We start from the raw sequence: 27,425 nt of genomic DNA on the forward strand, positions 1-27,425 counted from the left end.
GGTGCCATGTTGGGAAGGACAGAGTGGCATTGGCGCCATGTTGGATGTTTACACCCGGCGCCATGTTGGGAGGGGCAGCAAGGGGGGGGGGGTGTCACCTGGCGCCATGTTGGATGTGTCTGTCGGCGCCATGTTTGGAGGGGCAGCGAGTTACCTGGCGCCATGTTGAATGTGTCAGTCGGCGCCATATTGGGAGTGTCGGCCGGCGCCATGTTGGGTGCGTCAGCGTCTCACGGCGTCTCCGCCCCGGTGGGCGCTCGAGCGGCGTCTCTTTCGCCGCGGGACAAACGGCCGCGGCCTCCCCGAGCATCGCCGGCCCCTCCACGGTGCGCATCCCGCTGGGCTCGGGGTCGCGAACGAGCGCTGTGGGATGGGGGTGGCGAGGAGAGCCTGGGGTTCGATGGGAGTGAGAGGGGAGAGCTGAGGGGAAGGGCTGGAGGTGATGGGGGTGAGGAGATAAGTGAGCCACCTGTGTCCTGGGCTGCATCCAGAGCCGTGGGACCAGCAGGGAAGGAGGGGATTCTGCCCCTCTGCTCTGCTGAGACCCCTCCTGGAGCCCTGTGTCCAGCTCTGTTGTCCTCAGCACAGGGAGGACGTGGAGCTGTTGGAGAGAGTCCAGAGGTGGCCATGGAGATGATGTGAGGGCTGGAGCACCTCCTGGACAGGCTGAGAGAGTTGGGGTTGCTCAGCCTGGAGAAGAGAAGGCTGTGAGGAGACCTTAGAGCAGCTTCCAGTGCTGAAAGGGGCTCCAGGAAAGCTGGGGAGGGGCTCTTGGAGTGCAGGGACAGGACAAAGGGTAATGGTTTTCAGCTGAAAGAGGGGAGATTGAGATGAGATCTCAAGGAGAAGTGTTTTGCTGTGAGGGTGGGGAGGCCCTGGCCCAGGTTGCCCAGAGCAGTGGTGGCTGCCCCATCCCTGGAGGGGTTCCAGGCCAGGTTGGATGGGGCTTGGAGCCCCTGATCCAGTGGGAGGACCTCCCCACCCTCATCCTGAAGAATTTCTTCCCAACGTCTAATCTAAATCTTCCCCTTCCAATTTAAAGCCATTCTCCCTCGCCCTATCTCTGCCCTCCCTGATCCAGAGCCCCTCCCCAGCTTTCCTGCAGCCCCTTTCAGCACTGGAAGCTGCTCTAAGGTCTCCTTGGAGCCTTCTCTTCTCCAGGCTGAACAACTCCAACCCTCTCAGAGTGTCCTTATAGCAGAGGTGCTCCAGCCCTTGGATCATCTCCATGGCCTCCTCTGGACTCATTCCAACTATTCCTTGTCCTTCGTATGTTAAGGATTCCAGAACTGAACACAAGACTCTAGATGAGGTCCCACAAGAACACAGTAGAGGGGCAGAATTCCCTCCCTCAACCTGCTGGCCACACTTTGGATGTTGTAACATGATAAGCTTCATCTTAGATTTGTTTGTTAACTCTGCCTGCTGTTGGCATGGGAAGGGGAATATTTTTTGTCTGGTTTAATCCTTTAAATAGTTTGTCATTCAAGCCTTTCTTAATGTGCAAATACGAGTAAACATAAGTTGGGAGAAATATAAAATTGGAATTATTCTTTTTATTTAAGGTTTGCAGCAGAGGAGAGAACTCACTGTTCCACCAATTTTTTGCTTTGGGTTCCGGTGCTCTCCCTGAGCACATAGAGTGAAGTGAAATTCATGTCTGAGGAGCAGCTGTCAGCGCAGGATGGAGAGCCTGGGCCTGCAAGAAGTGATCCTTAGTGACGGGACGACAGCCTACGTTCAGCAGGATGTCAAAGGTAACAGTTTTTTGGCTGCAAAGTCTAAAAGTCTCTTGATTGACCCGGTGTGATTCAAGTCAGACTCGTCAGAAGTGCCCTCCTGGCACGCCGACTTTCACACTTGTCGTGCAGTCGCTTCCTGCAGGCAGGTAGCGGCTGTTAGATTGCACAGAAGAGTGACGGGGCAGAAATAAAGCACGCCTCTGGTTTGGAACCAAAACTTTGGAGACAGGAGACCTCTTGGCGTAGAAGATAAAGGCTCTGTTCAGAGTAGAGTGACCCCTGTTCTCTCTGGGGTAACTGGCGAAACATGGTCTGCCCTATGGCCTGCAGGACTCTACTCAAGCAAAGCTTCCCCTGCAGCTGAGCAGGATGTTTTCCTTCCCTGAGACGCACAGGATTGGGTGCACAGCAGCGCTTTTCTCACTTAAAAGGGTGCTGAGTCTTGCATTGGTTGACTGGAGTGATATCAGTGCCAAATTCAACACCTGCCCTGACTGGGGTGTCTGTGGGGTGCTGCTTTTTTCACCACCCGCTGTTCCTGAGAGAAGGACCAGGCTGCTTCCCAGCCTGTGGAACGGGATGGTTGAGTTGCGAGGTTTCGTGTCCTGGGGATCGCTCTCTTGCTTTCTTTCCTGCAGGGACTCACCACATGGTTATTACATGGGTGGGGCTGAGCAACATTGAAAACCACTTGGTTTTGGTGATACCTCCAAATACTGTGCACCAGGTGAAAGCATCCTGGATTCCTCATGTTCGAGTGGGACAGAGCAAAGTCCTCTCAGCATCAAAATAATTCACTCACTAAACTATTACAAGGTTGCTCAGAGTTGAGTTATTTTAAGAGTCCAACGTTTACGCCCCATCAAGGGCAGCAACACTTTAGGCCCTGTAATTTTTTTCCCAGGGTTGATCCTTCACCAAAAGTCAAAGAAAATAAATCTTCAGCCCCTGCTGATGCTGTTAAAAGCTCCCAGTTCAGTTTTTCTCCAGCACAAGCTTAATTGCTTTCTGCTTTAGATCCAAAGCTCTCAACGTACGCATCACTCACTCTGCTTCTTGGCTCCCAGGGCTGTGAAGGGCAGCTTGAAAACAAGTGATGACTGGGGTTCTTTGTCTTGAATCCTCCTGTCTAGGAAAGGGAGGCTCCAGCGTTTCTGGGAAGTTGAGTGCCTCTGTGGCTGATAAATAACAACTTATAAGCAACAGTTTTGCTGTCTTCTGTGGGACCGGTTTCCTTGATAAGATGCGGCAGAGGGGACAGCTCGTGGGACCAGAAAGACTGGACTCTGCAGGCAGCGCTGATGGCATTTCTTTAACTGCTTCAGGTGAAAATCTGATTGAAGGGCAAGTCATTGAACTTGAAGATGGGACCACAGCTTATATCCATCAGGTGACAGTTCAGAAAGGTGAGGACCATAAATTCACTTCTCTTTTTAGAAGGGCGTTATGGGTGTAACTGCAATTGCCTGTGTTTCAACAATCGGACTCCTCTACTGGCTGCACCTTTAAGAATTCCATATAGGTGTAAGTTTTTTTCCTTGCCCATGGTTTTGAGGCTGAATGAGCAAGAACGTAGAACATGTGAATTCCTGAAATGTTTTTAGCGATCTGACAAGAAGGCAAATTTGGTGGCGGTGTAAGCAAATGTTTGTTAAGTGTTGTTTCACCTGTGGGCTCTCTCACAGTTGTCGGGCTGACATATCACAAGTCTGCAAGCAAGGCCAGTCAGCTGCACGCTGTGTTTGTGCCAACTATGGAGCCCAAATGAAGTTTGTTTCTTGTGGGAGCGGTTGCACAGGAATTTCCTCTGAACTATGAGAGAATATATAACTTCTGGAATAGGTGTTTGTGGAAGGAGGGAGGGCATTATTGGAAGAAATGTCGTCTTGGTTGTTGGCTTATCAGCCAATGTCACTTCTGAAATAAGGTGACATCAATTAATCTGAGAGGTAATGGGAATTCATTTCATGTGGCAGCAACGCGAGTGGCACAGAGGAATCTTCTCTAGCCACAATAAGGTGTAAAAGGGCAGGTAGAAAGAACTCTTGCTCTGGGCAGGCCTCTCTTTGCCCTCCCAAGTTCCTTGTATGCTGCCTCCCTTTTCTATCCTTAAGAGGTCGCTTGAAACCCACTGAGCCTTCCTGTAAGGTGTGTGGATTTTTTTCCTTTCTTTTAAAGCTTGTGGCTTTTGAAGTCTGTCAGCCACTAGTGCTGGGAGATGGCAGTGCGGCCTCAACACAGCTATAGGTAGAGCCTTTTCCTTGTTTTTCCCTTGGCAGCTGAAGCAGAAACTGCTGGGGTGTCAGAGATTTCGAAATCTGGAGGTAGCTCAGGGAGATGAAAAGCACCTCTCACTTGGCAGCTCTTCTATATTTGATTTTACTGGTTTCCTCTTGCAGAAAGTTATGACCCCAGCACCTTTGAGGCCATCTTGCTGGAGGATGGCTCCACTGCCTACATACATTGTCCTGTCATCGTGCCACCTGGCAGCACCGTCCTGGAAGTACAGGCAGAAACTGGGTTGGAGGAGTTGGCTGGAGAGGAGGAAGAAGATGCCTTTGATGTGGAGACCATGAATGTGTTAAAGCAGTACACCAGTAAGGTGAGAAGGCAATGCCGCTTTCATGGTCTGCCAGAATCATGAAGGGGCTGGTGTCGTAGTCCGTGTTTGGCTTGGGGTTTGTGTCCTCCCTTCATTAGTACTTCTGTGTATTTGCTTTTCAGCAGCGCCAGCTTTGAGAGGAGAAACCGAGCAGGGCTCCCATGGGAGTGCCACCACTGAGAGGTGGCTGATGTTGAGGGCCCAGTGCGGGGCAGTTCCCTGCTGGGCCCTCTAGCTGCTCCCTGCAGCCCTTAGCCTGCTGCAGGCATTGGCTTGTGAAGAGGAGAGAGCTGCTGTGATACAGCTTGTTGGTTTTTTTTTTCCTGTCTTTCAATGTCTCTCCTTGTAAGTGTTTTATTTCTGTTTGCCTGGGTTTCTCGTTGTGCCACCTGGGTGTGATGTTCTCTTCCACAGATGGCTGAGGCAGCAGATTGAGACTCGCCTTGTGTGTGTCAACAGTGGCTACACTATGGCCACCAGTCGCCACGTTGGTAAAGGCCTTCAAAAACTAAAGCAGCTTCAGATCCTAACATGTTGTCACTGCGGTGCTCCCTCTGAATGTCTTGGGTGCTGCCACTTTCTCCCATCCTCATGGTGTTGTGTGAGAAAGGGCTGTTAGGTGGTGTTAATGCAGTGCTCAGCTGGGCAGTGTTAAGATTAGCTGATGGAGACCTTTCTGCTGTGGTGGGATCAGCTTCCCTGAAGCTCTCTGGACACGAGTGGCATGGCACTGCTGACGTGAGTGCCTTCCTGCTTGGATTGTTCACAAACAGCTTCCATGCGGCTTTATTTGCAGGTGTCTGACGAGGAAGATGAGGGGGTGACAGACACCGGCCGTATGAAGAGCAGAGACTCCAGTGACGTCCTTTCCCAGGTCTGAATTGTTCAGTAATGCATTTTGGAAACTCGGCCCAATTCCTCTTGATGCAGAGCCCTTTGCCAGTTAGTAATTTAAACATCTTTGTGGCTTCTGGAGAAGAGAGGGGCTGAGGGGAGACCTCATTGCTCTCTGCAGCTCCTGGAAAGGAGGTTGTGGTGAGGTGGGTGCTGATCTCCTCCCAAGTGACAAGAGATAATATGGGAGGAAACTGCTTCAAGTCGTGCCAGGGTAGGTTTAGGTTGAATATTAGGAAAAATATCTTTACCAAAAGAGTGGTGAAGCCCTGGCAGAAGCTGCCCAGGGCAGTGATGGAGTCCCTATCCCTGGAGGGGTTCAGAAACCATGTGGCCATGGCCCTTGGGGACATGGTTTAACAGTCACGGTGGCATTGGGCTGATGGTTGGACTGGATGAGCTTAGAGGTCTTTTCCAACCTTAATGATTCCGTGATTCTCTGCAAGGTTAGCAAATGTATTACCTAGGAGTTTTGCAGATGAGCTGAGTGAAACACAGAGGGGGCGGTTGTGTGTCTGAGAACACTCCCAAGTGAGTTGGGAGGTGGGAATGGGAAGTGCTGGTTCTTAGACACCTACCCTGACACCTGAGTTTGACCATATGTGCATAAGCTGTGTTGGGAGGAACATGTTTTTGTGAGGATAACTGAAGCAGTGCTTGTGGATGGTAAGAAGGGACATTATTTGCACAGCCTACTGTACTGGCTTGCTGACTTCATTTTCTGTGTGTCTCTTGGCAGGATTTGCAGGAGGAAGAAGTGCACAGCAGTGAGAAGGGGCAGCAGGTCAGCCGTAGAGCTTTCCGTTGTGAGTACGAAGGCTGTGGCCGCCTCTACACCACTGCCAACCATCTAAAGGTAAGGAGACAGAGACACAAGTGTGCCGACTGACAGGCTGACAGACTTGAGGTTGTTCAGCCTGAAGAAGAGAAGGCTCCGGGGAGATCTTAGAGCAGCTTCCAGTGCTGAAAGGGGCTCCAGGAAAGCTGGGGAGGGCAGGGACAGGACGAGGGGGAACGTTTTTGAGCTGCAAAAGGGGAGATAGAGATGAGACTTAGGAAGAAATATTTTGCTGTGAGTGTGGGGAGGCCCTGGCCCAGGCTGCCCAGAGCAGTGGTGCTGCCCCATCCCTGGAGGGGTTCCAGGCCAGGTTGGATGGGACTTGGAGCCCCTGATCCAGTGGGAGGTGTCCTTGCCCATGGCGAGGTGGAACTGGGTGGGTTTTGAGGTCCCTTCCAACCCAACCCGTTCCATGACTCTATGCCTAGAAACTTTCTCATCTTACAGTGCCAGATCATAATGCTGCTTACAAAAGATAGAGGGATGTGCTTGGCTCTCCAAGCGATCCATGTGTGTTAATTGGCGCAGGTGAAATCCAGCAGGGCACTTCAGATTCCTTCTACCAGCTAGGTTTCTCCACACTGTTCTTCCTTGTCTTCTTGGACCTCATGTTAGGGATGTATTCTTTCTTTTCCAGGTACATGAACGTTCTCACACTGGTGATCGGCCATACATGTGCGACTTCCCCAGCTGTGGGAAAGCATTTGCTACAGGTAACAGTTTCTCTTTTGAGCAAATTTTGTTTTCTATCCAGTCCAAACCACCCTTGAGTGTCAGCCCTGGCTTTTTCCAAGCAGAGCACAATGAGTATAGCTTTTAAAGCCTACTGAGAAGAAATTGCAGCATGGGAGACTCCCTGAGACCTGATTGATTATAGACAGATTAAAGGAGTTCCAGGAAGAAGCTGAGTTGTCAGTGGTGGTTGGATATTTGTTTCCCTTCAGCTTTGCAGACACAGGACAGGCATTCAGGAGTGCATAAACTGAGAAGGTGGCATGGAGTTTGCCATGTTACGTCTTTCTTGTTATAAAAGGTAATTGTGGTTTCATTCCCTGACAGGGTACGGGCTGAAAAGCCACGTGAGAACACACACTGGTGAGAAACCGTACAAGTGTCCAGAAGACATGTGTAGCAAAGCCTTCAAAACCTCTGGGGATCTCCAAAAACACATCCGGACACACACAGGTGGGATTAGAGGAGAGCTGAGCTCCTCTTGAAAGGGTCTCTAAGATGAATTACTGCTTCTGCCACTGCCCGAGATATTCCTTTTTGTGTCTTGGGTGAAGCAAGGCAGAGCTGAAGTTGTCTTCAGACAGAAGTAGATGGGTAGTAGGATTAGTACTAGGGATTCTTGACTTGGTTACAAACAGCAGAGCAAAAGGGGTCGATCTGCCAACGTCGCTGGAGGAACCGATGTCATCTGTGGTCTCACTGGTGTAATACTGTGGAGGAGTGAGGGGATACAGGTGTCCAGGGCATTCCTTCTAACATCCTCTCATAACATAACTCTCACCCGTGTTCCTCTCTCAATGCAGGTGAGCGTCCCTTCAAGTGCCCCTTTGAGGGCTGTGGCCGATCTTTTACCACATCCAACATCCGCAAGGTTCACATCCGAACGCACACAGGCGAGCGGCCATACATGTGTCCGGAGCCCAGCTGCGGAAGGGGCTTCACCAGTGCCACCAATTACAAGAACCACATGAGAATCCACACAGGTAAGAGGAGGAGAGGGCAAAAGGCAACCAGCTGTTCCCCAGGCAGCTGTGGCAGCGGGGAAATTGGGGGTCTGAAATGGGCATTTCCAGGCCAGGCATCGCAGGGGTGGATCTGGGAGTAGCCAGTGAGTTAAAGGAAATAGGAGTGGCTTTATTGGGCTGATTATTGTCCTGTCTCTTGGAGTGGTCTGTCTCAGCTATTCCCTCTTGATGGGGAATCCCTTAGAGCATGAGCAGGGTGAGGGGGTTAAACTCAGCTCTGTGGCCTTTTCCTTAGGAGAAAAGCCGTACATGTGTGCTGTGCCGGGCTGCGGGAAGTGCTTCACCGAGTACTCCAGCCTCTACAAGCACCACGTGGTCCACACGCACTGCAAGCCCTACACTTGCAATAGTTGTGGGAAGACCTACCGCCAGACCTCCACGCTGACCATGCACAAGCGCAGCAGCCACGGCGAGCTGGAGGCCACAGAGGAGAGCGAACAGGCTCTCTACGAGCAGCAGCAGCTGGAGGGTGAGCAACCACCTGGAGATCGCTTGGGTCGGGCTGTGTGGCACTGGGTAAGGAGGTAACAGCAAGAGCCCGCAGCCCAGGTCTGTGCTGGGGCCTCCTGCCTCCCCTGTCAGACACAGATCTGTGTCACAGGGGAGTGTAAAGGGCTCTCCATAGTCCTCACTGTGTGGCACGGGTTGAGAACAGACTCCTGCTTGTTCTGTAGAGAAGTGGAAACAGTTCTTCCCAGGCTGTTACTATGATCTTGTGCTCTACTCTGCTGGCCCTTCAGGGAACAGGCATGCCCTGGGGTCAGGCATGTGTTTTCCCACTCTGATAGTGCTTCTCTCGCCCCTTTTGCTCTTCCCCTTCCCTGGTCAGCAGCTGCTGCTGGCAGAGGCTCCTCTCTGAAGAGCCAGCACATTGCTTTCCTGTCGGAGAAGGAGGAAGATGAGAAAGGTGTTCCTACACAGCTCTCACTTATCTCTCAGGATGGGACGGAGCAGGTATGGACACTGACAGCCTCCAGCACGTGGGGGGCAGCAGTTAAACGAGTCAGATTCACCCAGCCTTGGTGTTCTTGTTAAGGCTTTTTTTCACTATAAAACAGACCCAGGGCTTCTGAGCTCTGTCTGTGATGAGGGCTCCCCCTTTTACAGCCTTCTCCACTGGTGCAGCCTTGATGTGGAGGAGCCTCTGGTCCCCAACTCACCTTCTGCTCAATGGGGTCTTGCAGGCATTTGCCCAGGCTTGCGTGCGGTGCCTGGCAGTCTCCACCTCCTGCCCAGCTCCCAATCTGCTGACACAGGCTGGATGTGGAGATCGTTTTTAAATCATTTTATACAGCAGTGCTTTTCTTGTTCTTCCTCCTACCAGCTGCCTGTGTGCTGACTGGGAAAAACTCCCTTCTGTGGCATGGGGCAGAGGAAACAGCTGCTATGAGGAACGCGTGTTTCCTCTTGGCCTGAGATGCTTCCCACTGCAGTAATGCACAAGCTGTCACTTCAAAGCCTGGAGAGAAGATGTTAAATCATAGAATCATGAAATGGTTTATGTTGGAAGGGACCTTAAAGCCCATCCAGTTCCACCCCCTGCCATGGTCAGGGACACCTCCCGCTGGCTCAGGGGCTCCAAGCCCCATCCAACCTGGCCTGGAACCCCTCCAGGGATGGGGCAGCCACCACTGCTCTGGGCAACCTGAGCCAGGGCCTCCCCACCCTCACAGCAAAACATTTCTCCCTGAGGTCTCATCTCGTTCTCCCCTCTTTCAGATGAAAACCATTCCCCTCGTCCCATCCCTGCACTCCCTGATCAAGAGCCCCTCCCTTCCAGCTTTCCTGTATGCAGGAATAGGAAGGGGAGATGTGGTAGCATGGGTGGGGCTGGACACTTGAGGTCTGTGCGTTCTCCATCAATTCCATCCATCACCTTGAGCAAAGTCCTTGGGGTTCTCAGTGCCCTTAGCCTTGCAAGCAGAGGAGGAGAGAAAATTTTATCCTTACTGAGACCTTTGTGTTGCTAAACTCGGCAGTTGTGCAAGACTTCCTGAGAAGCCATCCTGTCTGAAGGCATCTGCTTTTATTCCTCCCAGGTCGGTTTGTTGCAAGAAGACCTGCAGGCCCTGGGCAGTGCAATCAGCATGGTGACACAGAGCAGTGACCTGGCCGTGCCCGAGGAAGAGCTGGCGGGTAGTGACACGCACACCGTGACTGTGGCCAGTGCCCCTGGCACGGAGACGCAGATGGTATGGACAAAACTGACATTCCATTTCCTGTGGAGAAGCAGCCTGCTGGAAGGGAGCTGCGTTTTCTTCTAAAACATGATTGGTTTTCATCTGAACTTCTCCTAGGTTACTATAGTCACTGCTGGAGCAGTCATGTCGCAAGAATCAGGCATTGCATCCCTCGGTCATCAGCAGGTGGCATTGCTGGCCACCGCCAGTGGCACCCACATCGCAGTGCAGGTACCTTCCCCTTTGTTCACCCGCCCACCCACTGCCTTTAGCGCTTCCCCTCTTGCTCTACTGTATCTCCTCCTGCCCAGGTGCTTGTTCCTTAATTCCAAGATGCTCTGTGTGTGGAGGAGAGTGGGGAGGTGCTCCTTGGGTTTCAGAATGCTCCTTTGTAAACATCCCTGTCACAGTTGTGTCCCTGCTTTGCCCTGCCACCTCCTCTTTGTCACCTGCTGCCAATCCCAACTTCTGTTCTGCTGGAAGCTGCCTGGAGCGATCCCACGCTTCCCAAGCCCAGCTTTTGGGAAGAGTGTGCCCTCTCTTTCTTTCTCCCCCTAGTTAGAAGAGCAGCAGAACCTGGAGGAAGCCATCAGCGTGGCTGCAGCAGCCGTCCAGCATGAACCCGTAACGCTTGACGCAGCCGTGTCTGAGAATGGGTGCTGAGACCCTGCGGAGCCTCCTGGGCAGGGAGAGAGGCAGCCTGAGCCTGTTCTCCGCAGGGGCATCGGGAGCTGCGGGACGCAGGCCAGCGGGCACGCAGAAGAGGTGGGGCACGCAAGCCAGGGAAGGTGCCTGAGACCAGCAGCCTGTGTGCCGCGCAAGCACTGGGGGCTGATAGCGGTGGCATTGGGCTACCACAGTGACCCTGTTGGAAGTGCTTTTCTCACCAGGGAGGGTTGTCAAAGGTGCTTGGCTGCTGCCTTCTCCTGGAGGCTCTGCTGTGTTCCTGGGCTCTGAGCAGCAGCTTCCCTGCTCCTTGCCTCGGGCGCTGATTCCTCTGTCTGGAGGAGACGGCAGGTTGTGTCTTCTATTTATTTCTTCATGACTAAGATTTCCAAGACCTGCCAGTCTCCTGCAGCAGAGGTGGAGCCACAGAGGTGGCAGCAGTCTCTGGAAGTGCAAAATATTTCTTGAGAGCCATTTCCTGCACTCTCCATCTAAGAATGGTCCAACAGCTCCTCTTTTCTGCCCACCTCTGGGTAAGGGATAAGCGGGCAGCGTATGCACAGGAGCCGTAAAGCCCCGTCAAGGTAAGCCCAGGCTGCCCTGGGTTGAGTGTCTGGAGTGATGACCAGTTCCTGCCATCTGAGCTGGCTCAGACAGGAATTATCTCATCTCTTTATCATACTCTACTTTCAAATAAACTCCCTTGGCAGTCTCAGTTGTGGAGCTGAGCAAAGCGCTCCCTCCAGCGCTTCTTGGGGGTTGAGATAGACCTGGCTGTAAATACTGAGTTGAGATGAAAACAAATGAAATGTTTTCTGTATAAATAAAAGCACCCTTTTCTCTTTCCATTCCTGGGGGTGGTGACCAGCAGAGGGTGGGCTGGATATTACTGTTTTGCAGATTGCAGAATCATGGAATGGTTTGGGTTGGAAGGGACCTCGAAGCCCATCCACTTCCACCCCCTGCTATGGGCAGGGACACCTCCCACTGGATCAGGGGCTCCGAGCCCCATCCAAACTGGCCTTGAACCCCTCCAGGGATGGGGCAGCCACCACTGCTCTGGGCAACCAGGGCCAGGGCCTCCCCACCCTCATCGTGAAGAATTTCTTCCTAATGTCTAATCTAAATCTCCCTCCTTCCAATTTAAAGGCATTGCCCCTCATCCTGTCAGTCCATGCTGTTGTAAAAAGTCCCTCCGCAGCTTTCCTGGAGCCCCTTTCAGTACTGGAAGCTGCTCTAAGGTCCCCCCAGGCTGAACCCCAACTCTCTCAGCCTGTCCTCATGCAGGAAGTGCTTCAGCCCTTGGATCATCTCCGTGGCCTCCTCTCAACCCATTCCAATGGTTCCATATCCTTTTTGTGTTTGGAATGCCTGAACTGGAGACAGGGCTTCAGGTGGGGTCTCACGAGCATGGAGCAGAGGGGGAGAATCCCCTCCCTTGACTTGCTGCAGGTGTAAGGATTAAGGCAGTTCAGATTTGTCGCGTTGTCCTGCCAAAGCAGTGATTGTCCAAAACCAGCACTGAGGAGGGGTGCAAGCGGGTTGTAGCCTCCAAACTGTCAGTGTGTGTCTCAGAGGGGTTAGAGCCGTCTCCTGAATCTCAAATCAGGCCGTGTCTCTTCCAAGGGCTTCTGCAAGCCTAGATTTATGGAATTGTGTCAGTACAAGAAAATACATCTGCAAATGCATGCTACAACCTTCGCCCTGGGCAGTCCCAGGATAAACCCAGTGCAGCGTGAGCTCCCAGCATCCAGGTGTTTATTTTTTGGATATTCCCAAAGAGCTGGCAGAGGAAGAGGTTTCTCTGCAGGGGAGGAACGGGAGGGCTGCAGCGGGCTCCGTCTTTTGGACTGATCCCCAAACAAGCAGGTCTGGAGCCTTTCCAAAAGGCACGAGGGGAGGCTCTTCATTTACATCCCAGCAGAGGAAGCTGCTGTTTGAGTCAGAGAGGGGATTTCTCTCCGCAGAACACGAATGCCGAGAAATCTTTTGATCTCTAGGCTGAGCGAGCAAAGGGTTACGAATCCCTGTCCCGTTTGAGCACTGGATTGTGCTGCCCTGGGCGTTGGGGATCTGTTCCGCTGTCTTGCGTTCTCTAGGGCTGAAATGGGGACAGTGGGGCTGAGATGAGAACCGTGGGGCTGAGATAGGAACCGTGGGGCCAAGATGGGAACCATGGGGCCAAGATGGGGCCCATGGGCTTCTCCAGGGTGCGCCCAAGCAGATGGCGCTCCTGCTTTGCGTGTCCGCCGCCGCCCAAGGCTGTCGAGGCAGGCGGTTTCCTGGAACCGGATCCTCGGCCTCGACAGAGCCGCCTCTGCCATCGCTGCTTGTAGCCATGGACCTGCGAGCGGAGCTGCTCAAGTCCATCTGGTACGCCTTCACCGCCTTGGACGTGGAGAAGAGCGGCAAAGTCTCCAAATCCCAGCTCAAAGTGAGTCTCCCGGGCGAGCGCGGGTGGCCCCGAGCAGCAGCGGGGCTGCGGGTGGGCTGCGAGGGGCAGAGCGGGACCAGGGATGCTGGGCATATCCCTGGCTTTCCATGGGGGAATTAGGAAATGTTAAGATCAATAAGACCTTGTCCCTTCCACGCTGGTTTTGGTGAAGTTCTCTGCTTTTGCCTCATCTCCCTTTGAAACAAAACAGAGGGGGAGTTAATACTTAAACCTATTTTCCAGGTGATAATAAGGAGAAATCTAATTTTCAGGTTTTTTTCAGTTTCCGAGGCTTTTTATGGCCAATTTAACAGCCCAAATTCAGGTTATATTTTCTTGCTTGCTGGAGCACCCACGTTTCTGCTTCCTGTTCAGCCGGTGGGTCGGTAGGTAAAGCCAGACCGGTTTTAAACTAAAACTCCTCAGTGGTCTGGCCAGAAATAACATTGTGCTCTTAAAACAATCTCAGCTTTCCCCTCTCTCCCACCCCCTTTGCAGCTCTGCAGAAAGCTCCTACCCTCAGCCCTTGATCAAACCATCGTGGCTTTAAAAGCTTTTTTGTCTGCCGCCAGGACGGGGTCTGCTCAAATCCACCAGGTTACACCTTGGCTTTGGTAATAATTATTGATTTTTAGGGGTTTTTTTTCTTCCTTTTGCAGATTATAGGGTTCCTTTTTTGTTGCTGTGGGAATGTCCCAGTGTGGGTCCTTGGCTGGAAATGCTGGTTGGAGCAGAGGGATGTGATACAGAGGGAAAACCTGAGCTAAAAACATGCAAAACAGAGAGAGATATTGCGTCAGGACTTGGCAGCTGCTGCCAGTCTGCGAGATGAGTTGAAAAACACTGCGAAGAAACATTCTTTTCCTCTGTTCTCTCGCTTTTATAGGGCTTTCCCCAGGTCAGGCTGCAGGGAAGGTGCTTGACTTGGCAACTGGGAGGGATGTTTTGTCCAAAAATTAAGGGCTTTGTTTGCAGGGAGGAGAAGCAACGCAAGCCAGGCTCAGCCGCTGAGTGTGCGTGTGCCCTGCCAGCCATGCTCGCCTACTTAAAACTGTAGAAATAGCTGAAGGAATGCAGCAAAATCCTTAATTCCCTTTGCTAATCCCCGGGAAGGGGCTGCGCTCCCCTCACCACATCCCCTGCATCAGGGCTTAGGGTCCTGAGCACAGCCCGGGGGTGCTGCTGGCCCTGCAACGCTGCCATGAACACGTGCAGCGCTTGTCTTGCGAGATCTTTATCGCCGGCGATGATGCCGAGGCCACAGAGACCCCAACTCTAACGGCAGTTTCCTAGCGTGGTAGCACTGGGGGAGCTGCAAAGCTGCGGGGATGGCACCTCCGCTTGGCTTTGCCCACGGTGACATATTGGAAGGGAAGGAGACTTCACCCCTTGCTATTTTTCCACCCGCCCCCAGTGCCGGAGTGGGATGGCGATGGGTCAGGCTGCGCCGTTGCCCGACGAAGCTCAACTCCAGATAACTTTCCACCAGTCTTAAGGCCGGGGAGAGCTCCTTTGCATCGCCTGGTGCTGCCAAACACCAGCTCAGCTTTGCTCCAGCCTTTGACAGCAGCTTTTCTGCTCGTAGTTCGGTGCAGAAGCAGCCCGGGGTCTCGCAATAATGTGTTAAAACCGCAGTGGCTGTGCCCTCTCCAAACTCTTCCCGGGCTGCGCTCTGCGTGTTCCTGCAAGAAAGGTCTTGAACAAGGGTGGGAGAAATGCCGGCGTTCACATCATTTGCACCTCAGAAGCAAACCCAGGAGCTGGGGTGGGGTTTTTTTTTGCTGGTAGATGCACTGCCCGGGAGCTCAACTTCTCCAACTTCTCTCCAGTCGGTTGCATAAATACATTAAGCAGCGTGATGGCAAAGCTGGGGGGGAAGATGTTGTGTTCGGCACACGAGTTCTCTGCGCGGACACTCCTGTGCAAGCGAGCACATGCACGCGTATGTACATGGGAGGGTAGGTTTGTATCTGCACAGGAAGGAAAGACAGGCTTGTGGTTGAGCGCTACGTGCCGAGAGATGTCGGGGAGCTCTGTTCCAGAGTGCGGGGATGCACCAGCCCTGAAATTTATCCTCACTGTGCCATCAAATCCTCCCTGGCTGAGCTGGAGGAGCTGCTCCCAATCTCCATAGATGCCGGCTGGGATGTGGCTCCCACAGGCAGCACAGAGCTGAGCCCTTTGGCATGGCCGGGCTCCATCCTGGTGCTCTTTGCCACCTCTTTTCCTGCTGCAGAGGGAGGGAGTGAATGCAGAGTGGAGGGAAGAGGCAGGGTTTAACTGGGGGAGGGTGAGTGATTGAACTGGGGGGCACAGCGATGCCCCTCCTGCTGCGTGGGGCTGGAGGCTCAGGGTGCAAACAGCATTTTCTTGGAGAAAGAGCTCATAACCTGTGCAGGTCTCTGGGTGTAAATGGTGCCTTGGGGGGGCTGGGTTAGCACAGTCGGGGTTTAGGGACTCTCAGGAGGTCAGGATGGTGGCGCCTGGCTTGGGCTGGAAGCTCCTCTCCTTGTTGAATGCACAAAAAGCTCTTGGCACTGGGCAGTGGGTCCCAGTTTGGCCAGTAAGAGGCTGAGAGCAGCTCGTCTTTGCAGGCAAGCGGGAAAGCCTTTCTTGAGGTCAGGATCTTGGCATGAGCCGAGGGGCCCTGGATGAGGGGGCAGGGAGGCAGCGATGTCCTCGCTGTGGAAAATGGACAGCTAAAGGGACCCTCACTATGGGCTCCTGGTGCTGAGCGTCCCCTGGGATAGGACTCCCTCCATATCCAAGGAGGCTTTGATTTTCTCAGCAGGGCTGCTTTGCTTCCACATGGGGAAACTGAGGCAGCCCTAACTCTCCCAGGACGGTGCAGGAGCCCCAATCGCCTGCTTCCACCCACGGAGGCCAGAGGGGTTTGTGTTTAACACAGCCAGGCTCCAGCCTGAAAGGTCACCCCCAGCCCTGGCATCACCTCCGGCACCTCCCACAGGGAGAAGAAGAGGGGCTGCCATTCTCCAGCAGTGTTAAATATTCCACCCCGGCTCCAGCTGGCGTCGGCACTGGCTGCAGATGGGTGGGAGTTGGGGGCAGGAGAGCAGGGGTGAGGGTGGAGAATGATGCTGTTCTTACAGGGATTTGGGATGCTCAGGGGTGTCGGGCAGACCTCTGCCCCTCCGGCCACCCCCTGCCCACCGCAGAGGAAAGATTGCATCACTAAACCGCTCTCAGAGCATCACTTCCCTTCTCCCCCCCATTATTTTCCCCTCCTATCCCTCCTTTCAGAGCCCGAGGGTGGTTTCCCCACTCTCCAAGGAGTCGGGGCAGCCCCACGCACCCCGCCATCCGCCTGCCCGGGGCTTTCCTCCTCACCCTGCCCCGCTTTTATTTCAGAGGTGAGTGGAAGGACTGTGGTTTGCAGTGTGCCAGGGTGGATGGAGGAGTTGGGGTATGGCTGAGGGCACACCGAGACCTCCTGGAGCTCTTGGGAATGCTGTGAGGAGATGCCAGGGCTGGGGATGAAGCCCTACTTTAGAAAGGAGGGGCAGGATGTGATTCTCAAGCTATCCATCCATCCTGATGGATTCGTTAGCCATCCTGAAGGATGCCCTGGGTGTTTCCATCCCTCCCTACCCCTGCGCAGAACCCAGGGCTGCGCCAACCCCCAAAAGGCGCAGCCGTAGCAGCAGTGCTCAGGGCTACAGCCCCGCTCGGTGTTTGAGCGCAGGGTGGAGTCCTGCTGATAACATCGGTCCAGAGGGTGAAAAAGGGAAAGAAAATCTGGTTGAGCAAGAATCATCTCCTGCTGCAGCAGCTGGCATGGCCTCCGGCGGCTCCTCTCCTCCTGGGAGGAAATTTCCAGCCCTGCAAGGAGAGGAGCAGGGATGCCGCACAGCACCTCTTCCAGCCCCTCTCTTGAAACCTTGGCAGATCTGCAAACCCTACAAGGTGTCTCTGCAAACCCCAGTGCAATGGGGCAGCACCAGTTTAGGACACTCATTTAACCATCTCCTGCTTGCTTGGAGGTGGTTGAGTCCCCGTCCCCGGAGGTATTTAAAAGACGGGTGGATGAGGTGCTCAGGGACATGGTTTAGTGGCAGGTGGGAATGGTTGGACTCAATGATCCAAGAGGTCTTTTCCAACCTGGTGATTCTGTGATTCTATGAAGGAGACAACTGCCTGCCCAGCATCATCGAATCAGAATGGATTGGGTTGGAAGGGACCTCAAAGCCCATCCCGTTCCACCCCCTGCCATGGGCAGAGACACCTCCCACTGGATCAGGGGCTCCAAGAACCATCCAACCTGGCCTTGAACCCCTCCAGGGGTGGAGCAGCCACCACTGCTCTGGGCAACCTGTGCAAAATCCTCAAAATGAAGAATTTCTTCCCGAGATCTCATCTCAATCTCTCCTCTTTCAGCTGAAAATCGTTCCCCCTTGTCCTATCCCTGCACCCCCTGACCAAGAGCCCCTCCCCAGCTTTTCTGGAGCCCCTTTCAGTACTGGAAGAAGATGCTGGTGGTGCTCACGGACAGCCTCGCTTGCAGCTCTGGCTGCGCAGCAGTGTGGGCTTTCCTGCACATGGGAAACTTGAAAGCTTCAAAACGTGCTTTGTTTTAGGGGATTTAAACAGAAATGAGCTGGTTGGTGAGGCTTGGGGGCTGCTTCTGGAGCTGGTGTGGCTCCAGACACCCTTGTCTGCTGCCATTCCAGACAAAATGTTTTCTTCGTTTCTTATAAATCTCTTCTTATTTCCATCTTGGCTTCTTTCCATGCCCCACTGGCAGAAGGCAATCGCTGCCAGGCTGGGCGCCGTCGTTGTGTTCTCAAGAACGCTCTTAAGCAGCTGCCAGACACCATGGCTTGGGGTGGCTTATCATCTTCTCCAGAACAAAGCGTGTCCTGTTTGCTCTGTAATGTTTGAAATAGCTCCTTCTCCAAGAAAGAAAAAGGATTTTTCCACATTTCTTTCAATTTTTGCTTCTTTATAAATAATTCTCTAAGGTTTATTTGTGGGGAGGGTCCCCTGTCCCTTTGCCAAACCCAAATCACACCTCGCTGATGCGGCGGCAGGGAGGTGATGCCGGGCAAGGCACGGTCCCTGGGGGTGGTGGAGCAGAGTTGGAGGTTGTTCACCATCTCCCCATCCCTCGTGCTCGGCCAGGTGCTGTCTCACAACCTCTACACGGTGCTGTGCATCCCCCACGACCCCGTGGCGCTGGAAGAGCATTTCCGCGATGATGATGATGGGCCAGTGTCCAGCCAGGGTTACATGCCGTACCTCAACAAGTACATCCTGGATAAGGTGAGTCCCTTGGACATCCCCCATGACCTGCTGGCTCTAAGGTGGGCACACCATGGTCCTACATCTGCTCCTGCATCCCATGGAAGCCCCACAGCTCCGTGCCTCTCTGCTCTTGGTGGAAGAAGGGTACGGAGAGTTGGGGAGCGCTCAAGTGAAGGCCAAAGCAAATCAGAATGTTTAACACCCAACGTTTCCTTGGCAAGGTTGAAGTCAGTGCTCTCCATCAAAGCTCTGTCAAGGCTGGGTTGGATGGGCCTTGGGCAGCCTGATCCAGCGGGATGTCCCTGCCCATGGCAGAAGGATTGGAACTGGATGATCTTTAAGGTCCCTTCCAACCCAAACTATTCTATGATTCTATGATTCCATGATTCTATGGATGGAGGTACATCTCTGCTCACATTTCCTAGATGGTTCAGAGAGAGAAATCAGCCCCTTTTTCCTTTCCACCTCTGGTCAGATTTGAGGTGGGACCTCATCTGGCAAAGAGGAGAGAGTGAAGGATGAGGTACAGGGGCAGAGGCTGAGGTGGGCAGGGACTTTCTCCCTTTTTTCCACACCCAAAGGCACCTCTCACAGCGAGGCTTTGCGGCTGGGTGCTCGTTTCCTCCAGGCATGTGAGGAGAGGAAAAATGACTGACAACTTTCTTCCACTGAGCGCTCAAAAGAAGTGGTGGCCCAGAGCTGGCTGCTGTCACCCTTTCCTCCCCTGTTGCTTCCCCAGGGCTGAGCGTGTGATGCTCCGTGTAGATCCCCATCTTGCCCTGAGCTGGTCAGGAGCTCCTCGGCTTGGTCCAGGGATGCTGATCCCAGCTCGCTCTGCCCCAGGTCAGCCCAGCCCAACCTCCCCATCCCAAACCAGCCAAAATCCTTCCGGTTTCCCTTGTGGTTCTTTGGGAAACAACCTTAAAACCCCCTTCTTCTGGCTTTGCCATGGCTCATAAAATCCCAGAGGCAGCCTGAGAAGGGGAAGTGGGTTTTCCTAGGTAAGAGAGGCTTTCAGCTTTCTGCCACCCTGAAGTTTTTCTCCAGTTTTTCATCCAGTTCCACCTCCTGCCATGGGCAGGGACACCTCCCACTGGATCAGGGGCTCCAAGCCCCGTCCAACCTGGCTTTGAACCCCTCCAGGGATGGGGCAACCACCACTGCTCTGGGCACCCCTGCCCGTCCCCCCTCATCAAGAAGAATTTCTTCCTAATGTCTAATCTAAATCTTCCCCCTTCTGATTTAAAGCCATTTCTGCTCATCCCACCACTACGAGCCCTTGTAAAAAGTCCCTCCCCAGCTTTCTTGTACGCCCCAATGAAGAGTGATCCAAAGCTGGGGAGGCACTGGGGAGGTGGTCCTGGGACAGAGCCCCACAGTGCTGTGTTTGCTCCACCATGGAGTTTCTGCTGGTGCTCCAAAGCCCGGCAGGACATGGCTGAGCCACCACGGCCATGGCCCGATGCCTGGGCACTGCAGCGGTCCCACAGGATCTTCTTTGTCACCTGAGAGGCTTTGCTTGCTGCTTAAGAGATCTGTGCTGGGGACGTGTATTCTGCCATCGTAGGTCAGTGCCCCATCCCTGGAGGGGTTCAAGGCCAGGTTGGATGGGGCTTGGAGCCCCTGATCCAGTGGGAGGTGTCCCTGCCCATGGCAGCAGTTGGAACTGGATGGGCTTTAAGGTCCCTTCCAACTCAAACTGTTCTATGATTCTATGAACACTCCGGCGGTGGGTCCCACATATCCGTTACCTCATGCTTCTCACTGGCAGGGACAGGAGATCTCAGGTGTGAGGGTATCTTCCCTCCAGCACTTCACCCCCAAAGTCCCCTCTGTAGCCCTGCAGCTCCTTGTCCACCCACCCGGCTCCCGCCCGCAGGTGCAGGAAGGTGCTTTTGTCAAAGAAAACTTTGATGAGCTCTGTTGGACCCTGACGGCGAAGAAGAATTACAAGCCCGACCGGAATGGGAACAGCGTTATATCCCACCAAGATGCCTTCAAGCTCTGGTGTCTCTTCAACTTTCTTTCTGAAGACAAATATCCTCTCGTCATGGTGCCAGATGAGGTAGGACCTGCCTTACTCCCCGCATCCCCGTCCTCGCGGGGCTCTGCGTGCTGGCAGAGCCCCATTTGGGGATGACACATCTCCCTATCGCTTCCTGGCACGTCCCACCACATCCTGCAAGATGTGGTGCTCAAGGGGGTGAGAGAGAGCAAGCCAGGGGTGGGAGGAGAGGGCTGTCTGCCCTGGGCACCCCCTGCTATGCCCATGGCCACCCCAGCGGCCGAAGGAGATGGAGGTGACGTGCGAGCAGCTTGCAGGCCACTTCTGAAATGCTGAAGCCTTTCAAGTGTAGATCTCTTGGAGGGTGAGGTATGGGATGGTCCACAGTGCTCTTCTGTGGTCCAAGCCTATGCCAGCGAGCATTTTTACCTGCTATGAAATGAATGTGCCGCTTCTCAGAGCACCAGCCAAGGAGCACCCGCAGCTCAGCTCCTCCTGGGACTGGTCCCTTGCCTAAAGCCACCTCACTCAGGGGTTGAGTCAAGCATAGTGTCGGAGGAGAACTCCTGATTTTCAGGGGGGAGAAAGAGAAGATGATGAAAAACCCTTAAAAATCTGGTGCGATGGGAAGTTGCTCCCCATGAAATCGTTACCAGGCTGGACGGGGCTGTGTCCTCAAAGGCAGTGGTGGAACAGACCTGGTTGGTCACTGTCACCACGTGCTCAGCCCCTGCCCAGCATCCAGAGAGCAAAGAGCGAGGCCCCCGCGCACAGCAAAGCTTCTGGCAGTAATCTCCAAATCCCCAAATTCCACCCGGTATTTGGAGAACGAGGTTCTCCCTTCTCCAGGGGTCAAGTGAGAAGGTGGGCAGATCTGGGGAGGAGGAACAAGCTCGGAAGCCAAGAGCGGCCTCGCCAGGAGGAGCTCAGCTGGGCAAACAGCCGCTATCTGCTTCTACACCATCAACCTCCTGAGATCAGCAGAAACGCCGACCAAAAAAAAGGCAAAAAAAGACAAGAAGCGCAGTGCTGCGCAGACGTAGGAGGGCAACCGCACTTCCTGTGCCCCGGGAGAGGGGTTTCCTGTTCCCCAGACCATGGCAACCGAATCACCTTCTGCTTACAGGGCTGAGCTTGTAAAACAAAAACCAAGAAACGACTTTGTTATCTTGCCCTTCTCCCAGTTAGATGATGTAAAAAAAACCCAGCTGGGTGCAGGGATTCTGCTGTATTTCCCCTTTCTGCGCGGCTCACCCACCCTCCTGGTTCCTAGATTGTGGGTAGAGGAGAGCTGGCAGCAGAAGTGGAGCTGAAAGAAGTCTTCCTGCCATCGTGTCAACTGTTTTAGCTCTTTTAAAAAGCAATTTATTTACAGTTTCAAATTGGGGCTCATCTCCTCCAGCAGCGCCTCTTCCTCTGTTCCTCGCCTGTGTTTTCACGGCATGAGCTGGAAACCCAGCGCGGTGCTGAGGTCGGGGCTGTGGTCTGAGACACCTGCGTTGCGGGCTGGATGTGGGGGACAGCCGTACTGCTCCGCTCTCCCTCAGGCAGTTGTCTTCTGCTGAGCTTTCACACTCTGCAGACAAACAATCCAAACCCAGCCCAGCCCTGTGGTTAAAGGAAAAACCTCCCAGTAGTGGTCAAGCTCAAACCAAACCTCAATCTCCTATGCTTGCCACTGCCTGGAACAGCTTGGCCATGACCATCAACCATCACAAGGGGTGATACCTCTGGGATAGAACCATTGAGGTTAGAAAAGACCTCTAAGCTCATCCCAGAGAAGGCTACAAGGATGATCCGAGGGCTGGAGCACCTCCCATAGGAGGACAGGCTGAGGGAGTTGGGGTTGTTCAGCCTGGAGAAGAGAAGGCTCTGGGGAGACCTTATAGCGACCTTCCAGAACCTGAAGGGGCTACAAGAAAGCTGGAGAGGGGCTGTTCACAAAGGCTTGTGGGGATAGGATGAGGGGGAATGGGTATAAACTGGAGAGGGGCAGATTTAGACTGGACATAAGGAAGAATTTCTTCACCATGAGGGTATTGAGGCCCTGGCCCAGGTTGCCCAGAGAAGTTATGGCTGCCCCATCCCTGAAGGTGTTCCAGGCCAGGTTGGATGGGCCTTGGGCAGCCTGATCCAGTGGGAGGTGTCCCTGCCCATGGCAGGGGAGTTGGAACTGGATGATCTTTAAGGTCCCTTCTAACCCAAACTATTCTATGATGCTATGATCTTGTCCAAACATCATCCCAACCCCACCGTGCCTACTAAACCACGACCCCAGGTGCCATGGCCACAGGGTTCTTGAACCCCTCCCAGGATGGGGACTCTAGACTTCCCTAGTCAGTTGGTTCCAACGCTTCACCATTCTTTCAGAAAAGAAATTTAAGAGTCCTGCATCTCTGGGTGGAAAGAGATGTGGTCTTGGGCTGTCCAAAATGGGTCGGTGGAATGGGGATGAGTTTCATCTGTCCCTATCACTAAGCTCCCCATCCCCACAGGTGGAGTACTTGCTAAAGAAGATCTGCACGGCCATGAACGTGGAGCTGAATTCCTGCGAGCTGGATGACTACCTCTCCCAGGAGTCACAGGGGCAGGGGGGGCTGACAGTCTGGCAGTTCCTGGACATGGTGAACTCAGGGCGGTTCCTGCGAGGCATCGAGCAGGAGGCTGTCAGCATGGCCGTGGAGGAGGTGTACCAGGAGATCATCGAGGACGTGCTCAAACAGGCAAGGAGCCCATAAGTCCTGGGGCATAAACTCCATCCTGCCCCCACCCTGGTTTTGATCCCCATGTCTCTCGGGCACAGGGTTACCTCTGGAAGAAGGGTCAGCTGAGGAGGAACTGGTCCGAGCGGTGGTTCATGCTGAAGCCCAGTGTCCTGTCCTACTACATGAGTGAGGAACGGAAGGAGAAGAAGGGGAGCATCACGTTGGACAAGCACTGCTGCGTGGAGGTACGGCCTGGGCCATGCTCAGCTTGGGAACAGGAGGTGTAGGAGACCCTCTTCAGACCCCAGGAAGGGCAACCTAAGAACACACAACTTCACATGCAGGAACAATCATAGAATCACAGAATCACCAGGTTGGAAAGGACCCACTGGATCATCGAGTCCAACCATTCCTAACACTCCCTTAAACCATGTCCCTCAGCACTTCATCCACCCCTTCCTTAAACACCTCCAGGGAAGGCGACTCGACTCCCTCCCTGGGCAGCTGTTCCAGTGCCCGATGAGTCTTTCCATGAAGAATTTTTTTCTGATATCCAACCTGAACCTCCCCTGACGGAGCTTCAGGCCATTCCTCTTTGTCCCGTCCCCTGTCACTGGGGAGAAGAGCCCAGCTCCCTCCTCTCCACAACCTCCTTCCAGGCAGTTGTAGAGAGCAATAAGGTCTCCCCTCAGCCTCCTCTTCTCCAGGCTAAACAACCCCAGCTCTTTCTGCTCCTTGTAAGTCTTGTTCTCCAGCCCTATCATCTCCAGCGCAATGGGTGAACAGGTCCTATTGCAGAAGAAAATGAGGATAAGGTGGGGCATGAGAGGGTGATGCCATCCTGTGTCCTCTTCCCTGCAGCTGCTGCCTGACCGAGATGGGAAGAGGTGCATGTTCTGCGTGAAGACCTCCTCCCGCACCTATGAGATGAGTGCCTCCGACACCCGGCAGCGCCAGGAGTGGACGTTAGGTCCATGCCCACCCTGCACCCCTTCCTCAGTTTCCCTGTGCCACCCCCCATGTCCCCACTGACTGTCCCCTTCCCTCCCCAGCCATCCAGACGGCCATCCGACTGCAGGCTGAGGGCAAGAAGTCCCTGCACAAAGACCTGAAGCAGAAGCGACGGGAGCAGCGGGAGCAACGAGAGCAGCGGAAGGCGGCCAAGGAGGAGGAGACGCAACGGCTCAAGCAGCTCCAGGAGGAGAAGGAGCGGAAGCTGCAGGAGCTGGAGCTGCTCAAGGAGGCCCAGCGGCAGGCAGAGATACTCTTGCAAGAGGAAGAGCAGCGGCGGAGGCAGCAGCACGAGGAGATGCAGAGGACCCTGGAGATCCAGCTGCAGGAGGCCGAGCAGGTGGCTGCATCCTCATGGCGTGTCCTGTATCACTCATGGGGTGGACACTTTCTTCCCCTTCTCTTGCCCATGGCAGCTCAGAGGCTTTGAGGGAGCTTTTAGGAGCGTGTCGCTCATACGCAACAACGCTGCTGCCACGCATCACCTCTGGACTCTGGGGGGGTTGTGTGTGACCAGGGGACCAAATGACAGCTCCAAACGATGCAACGCATCTCCTGAGCAGGGAAAGAGCCTTGCTCTGGAGCTGTCTCCATGGGCTGTCCCTGGTGTGGGAGATGTCTGGCCCCATCCACCCAGGGGTGTAGGGGTAAGAGGGTCCTGGGGATAGTGGTGGTGGCTCTGCCAACCTGTGCTGATGGCTCCTCTCCCTGCCACAGGCTCGTGCCTCCATGCAGGCGGAGATGGTCCTAAAGGAGGCAGAGGCAGAGCGTCAACGCAAGCGCATCCTGGAGCTGGAGGACATGCAGGAACGGCTCCAGGAGGCCCTGCAGCAGGAGGTGAAAGCACGGCAGGATGAGGAGGCTGTGAGATATGCACAGGCCAGGTAAGACCAGGCATCCCTGCTCTTCCTCAACCAGCTCCATTCCCAGGGGAGTGGCTGGGCACGGGGACACGCTCCCCAGGGCAACGCATTGCTCCCTTGGTGTGCTGATGACTTCCCAGTATGCCAGCAGGGATGGGGGAAACTGGTAGGTGGAGTGGCAGAGGGACGTTCCACCTCTTGCTCTTCCTTTACAGGCTACTGGCTGAGGAAGAGGAGAAGCTGAAGCAGCTAATGAAGCTGAAGGAGGAGCAGGAGGAATACATCATCAAAACGCAGCGGGAGAAGCAAGTGCTCAAGCAGGAGATGGAGAACAAGAACAAGTGTCTGGAAGAGGCACAGAAGCAGCTGGAAGAAGTGAGAGTGAACAGGCAGCGGGTGGACCAAGACGTCATGGTAAGTATCTCATCCGTGCCACATCTCTTCACACTGCGAGCCCCTGGGGACTTCCCAGTCCTCCGAGTCACCTCCACGACAGGGAGGAGCCAGCAGCTTTGGGGACCAAGCTGCCAGGTCCTAAGGGTGGGTTTCTGAGCTGTGCCGTGTGGGCGGGCACGGGAGGGATTTGGTGCCTGAGGTGAGACAAACGTGTCCTGCCCTGGGGGGACAGCAGTGGTGTCCAGGGGGAGCAGCAGCGTTGAGGGTTTGGAAGGGGGCAGATTGGAGGAAGAGCAGAAGATCTAGAGGAGGATGAGCTGGGTCTCCATCCCAGAAGGAGCCTCCAATCCAGGCTTACTCTGAGAAGGGAAACTCCTGCCCATGGTCCCCGGCCAGGGGCTGTCAGGCAGCCTGCTCACCCCTCTCCTTTGTCCCCTCCCAGGCGGCCCAGAAGAAGCTGCGACAGGCCAGCACCAACGTCAAGCACTGGAACGTCCAGATGAACCGACTGATGCATCCCATCGGGCCAGGAGGTAGGAGATGGCCCGTCTTGCCCTTCCCTGCCCTCCTTGGCACAGCCGTGCTAGTGCACGAGCCCTGTCTCCCACTTGTCTCCCCCTCCTTGGGGCATCCAGAGGCTGAAGGACCCTCAGCTTCCAGAGAAGACCCCCCAATTCTTTTGAGAAGGAGAGACCCTGCACCCCTTTTCCTTAGCTGAAAGGTGAATTTGGACCCCAGCTAAACAGTCCTCTTTTTCTGTTCATCTCCAGATAAGCGTACAAACGTGAGTGGAGGAGGCTTCGCTGGCTATCAACCCCTCCTTTCCCAGAGAGATTCCTCCCTCAAACTCAAGCAGAAAGCGGAGGATAAAAGCGGTGTCCCTGCGAGGGAAAACAGCAAAGAAAACGTGAGCAACGGTGGGAACAGCAACATACCGCCGTCTCCGGATGCGGAAACCATGGCCACAGAGCCCACCAACTAACCCGGCAGGAGGGCAGAGCCAGCACATCCCTCCGAGCGGACGCAGTCAATACGGCTCTCTCTGCAGAGATAAGTGGGGACCAGCACAGAGCCTAGAGGTGACTACATATATGGCAGAGACGCTCCCATTTTCTTCAGGGAAGGGCTGCGGCCGTGACATGCCAGGAGGCTCAGATGCTGCGGAGAAGGCGGCTGGACCATCTCCTCTGGGCTGCCCAGGTGTGGGATCCGGACCCAACTCCCCAGACCCTGGTTTCCACCATGACTAAAAAGGAAGCCACTGGTGGATCTGGACCACATGGCCCAGGGCTGCAGTTCCCCCTTGGTTTCTACCAGCAACTCTTCTGCATCGCCCGCTGCGCCCCTGCGTGCGTAGCCTGCGATGGCAGCTGCCAGGGAAACCTTGGCAGATGGGAGCGGTGCCTTCTTGCCGCCCCCACAGAAAGGCTGGGGTGTCCTTAACCAAGACGTGCATTCCCCGAAGGTGGTTGTTAGTCACTGGAGTCACGTAGATGTTAGCAGAAACCAAGAAGCAATAAAGCTTTTGGAGCCGCTGGCCCACAGACTTCCTTCCCTGCGCATCTGGGACTCTGTAGGTGCCAAACCTCCCTCCTGGGCAACATCAGGGATTTGATTTCCACTGTAGGAAAGAGCCCATTTAAAGAAATCAGATGCCGTCTGTGGAAAAAGGATCCACCAGTGGATTTTGTGTTGGTCTGTAGAGGACCAGGGGCACAGATGCTGGTGGACTGGCCATAGGTAATGAATTTCCCTCTGCAAGGCAGGGCTGGCGTGGAGTTAACATGTAGGATGGCCAACACCCCTATATGATTAATGAGTTACTTGTAGGTAGTTAACAGTGCTTTGGGCTTCATTTAGGTCTTTGACTCCTCTTTCAGGAGTCCTGGCTCAGGATCTGAGTCAAGGCCCACGGAAGGCAATATCAAAGACTCCCAAGGGCCAAACTGGGAGCTGGTGGATGGGGCAGCTCTCTTCAGTAACCCTGGCCTGTCTCCTCCAGCTAATTTGCTCCCTGAAAAGCTGAGAACAAAAGTCAAGTCTGGTAAACCTCCCTGCAGAAAAAAAGAA

The 27,425-nt window shown here is 54.2% G+C and overlaps 2 protein-coding genes across 4 annotated transcripts; both read left to right on the forward strand.

Annotated features, from left to right (window-relative positions):
* Positions 1-170: 170 nt before the first annotated feature.
* ZNF76 (zinc finger protein 76) lies at positions 171-11,619 on the forward strand. Of its 2 annotated transcripts, XM_054087270.1 has the most exons (14): positions 171-326; positions 1,566-1,757; positions 3,068-3,148; positions 4,142-4,344; positions 5,141-5,218; positions 5,978-6,094; positions 6,714-6,789; positions 7,136-7,261; positions 7,612-7,791; positions 8,069-8,302; positions 8,663-8,787; positions 9,873-10,025; positions 10,131-10,244; positions 10,572-11,619. In XM_054087270.1, the coding sequence occupies exons 2-14, from the start codon at positions 1,685-1,687 to the stop codon at positions 10,674-10,676; spliced, it is 1,665 nt and encodes a 554-aa protein (XP_053943245.1). In that variant the 5' UTR covers positions 171-326; positions 1,566-1,684; the 3' UTR covers positions 10,677-11,619. The 2 variants fall into 2 exon arrangements, with proteins under 2 accessions (XP_053943245.1, XP_053943244.1); XM_054087269.1 differs by lacking the exon at positions 171-326 and having other exon boundaries at positions 1,620-1,757; positions 2,876-3,148; positions 10,572-11,617.
* Positions 11,620-11,779: 160 nt separating this feature from the next.
* DEF6 (DEF6 guanine nucleotide exchange factor) lies at positions 11,780-26,893 on the forward strand. 2 transcript variants are annotated; one of them, XM_009567354.2, is made up of 11 exons: positions 11,788-13,113; positions 18,253-18,393; positions 20,255-20,440; positions 22,876-23,103; positions 23,184-23,330; positions 23,947-24,055; positions 24,138-24,436; positions 24,814-24,980; positions 25,175-25,373; positions 25,798-25,888; positions 26,126-26,893. In XM_009567354.2, the coding sequence occupies exons 1-11, from the start codon at positions 12,904-12,906 to the stop codon at positions 26,335-26,337; spliced, it is 1,989 nt and encodes a 662-aa protein (XP_009565649.2). In that variant the 5' UTR covers positions 11,788-12,903; the 3' UTR covers positions 26,338-26,893. The 2 variants fall into 2 exon arrangements, with proteins under 2 accessions (XP_053943243.1, XP_009565649.2); XM_054087268.1 differs by lacking the exon at positions 20,255-20,440 and having other exon boundaries at positions 11,780-13,113.
* Positions 26,894-27,425: the final 532 nt, after the last annotated feature.

Source organism: Cuculus canorus, chromosome 24, assembly GCF_017976375.1.
Source record: "Cuculus canorus isolate bCucCan1 chromosome 24, bCucCan1.pri, whole genome shotgun sequence".
In the NCBI taxonomy this organism is placed as follows: domain Eukaryota; kingdom Metazoa; phylum Chordata; class Aves; order Cuculiformes; family Cuculidae; genus Cuculus; species Cuculus canorus.

Excerpts from the sequence above, each read along its gene's own strand:
- ZNF76 (XM_054087269.1), top strand. The coding sequence starts at position 2,986 with ATGCGGCAGAGGGGACAGCTCGTGGGACCAGAAAGACTGGACTCTGCA. Across the intron at positions 7,262-7,611 it reads ACACATCCGGACACACACAG|GTGAGCGTCCCTTCAAGTGC; the intron begins GTGGGATTAGAG and ends CTCTCAATGCAG. Across the intron at positions 10,026-10,130 it reads CTGGCACGGAGACGCAGATG|GTTACTATAGTCACTGCTGG; the intron begins GTATGGACAAAA and ends AACTTCTCCTAG.
- DEF6 (XM_009567354.2), top strand. The coding sequence starts at position 12,904 with ATGGCGCTCCTGCTTTGCGTGTCCGCCGCCGCCCAAGGCTGTCGAGGC. Across the intron at positions 24,981-25,174 it reads GTGAGATATGCACAGGCCAG|GCTACTGGCTGAGGAAGAGG; the intron begins GTAAGACCAGGC and ends CTTCCTTTACAG. Across the intron at positions 25,374-25,797 it reads GGGTGGACCAAGACGTCATG|GCGGCCCAGAAGAAGCTGCG; the intron begins GTAAGTATCTCA and ends GTCCCCTCCCAG.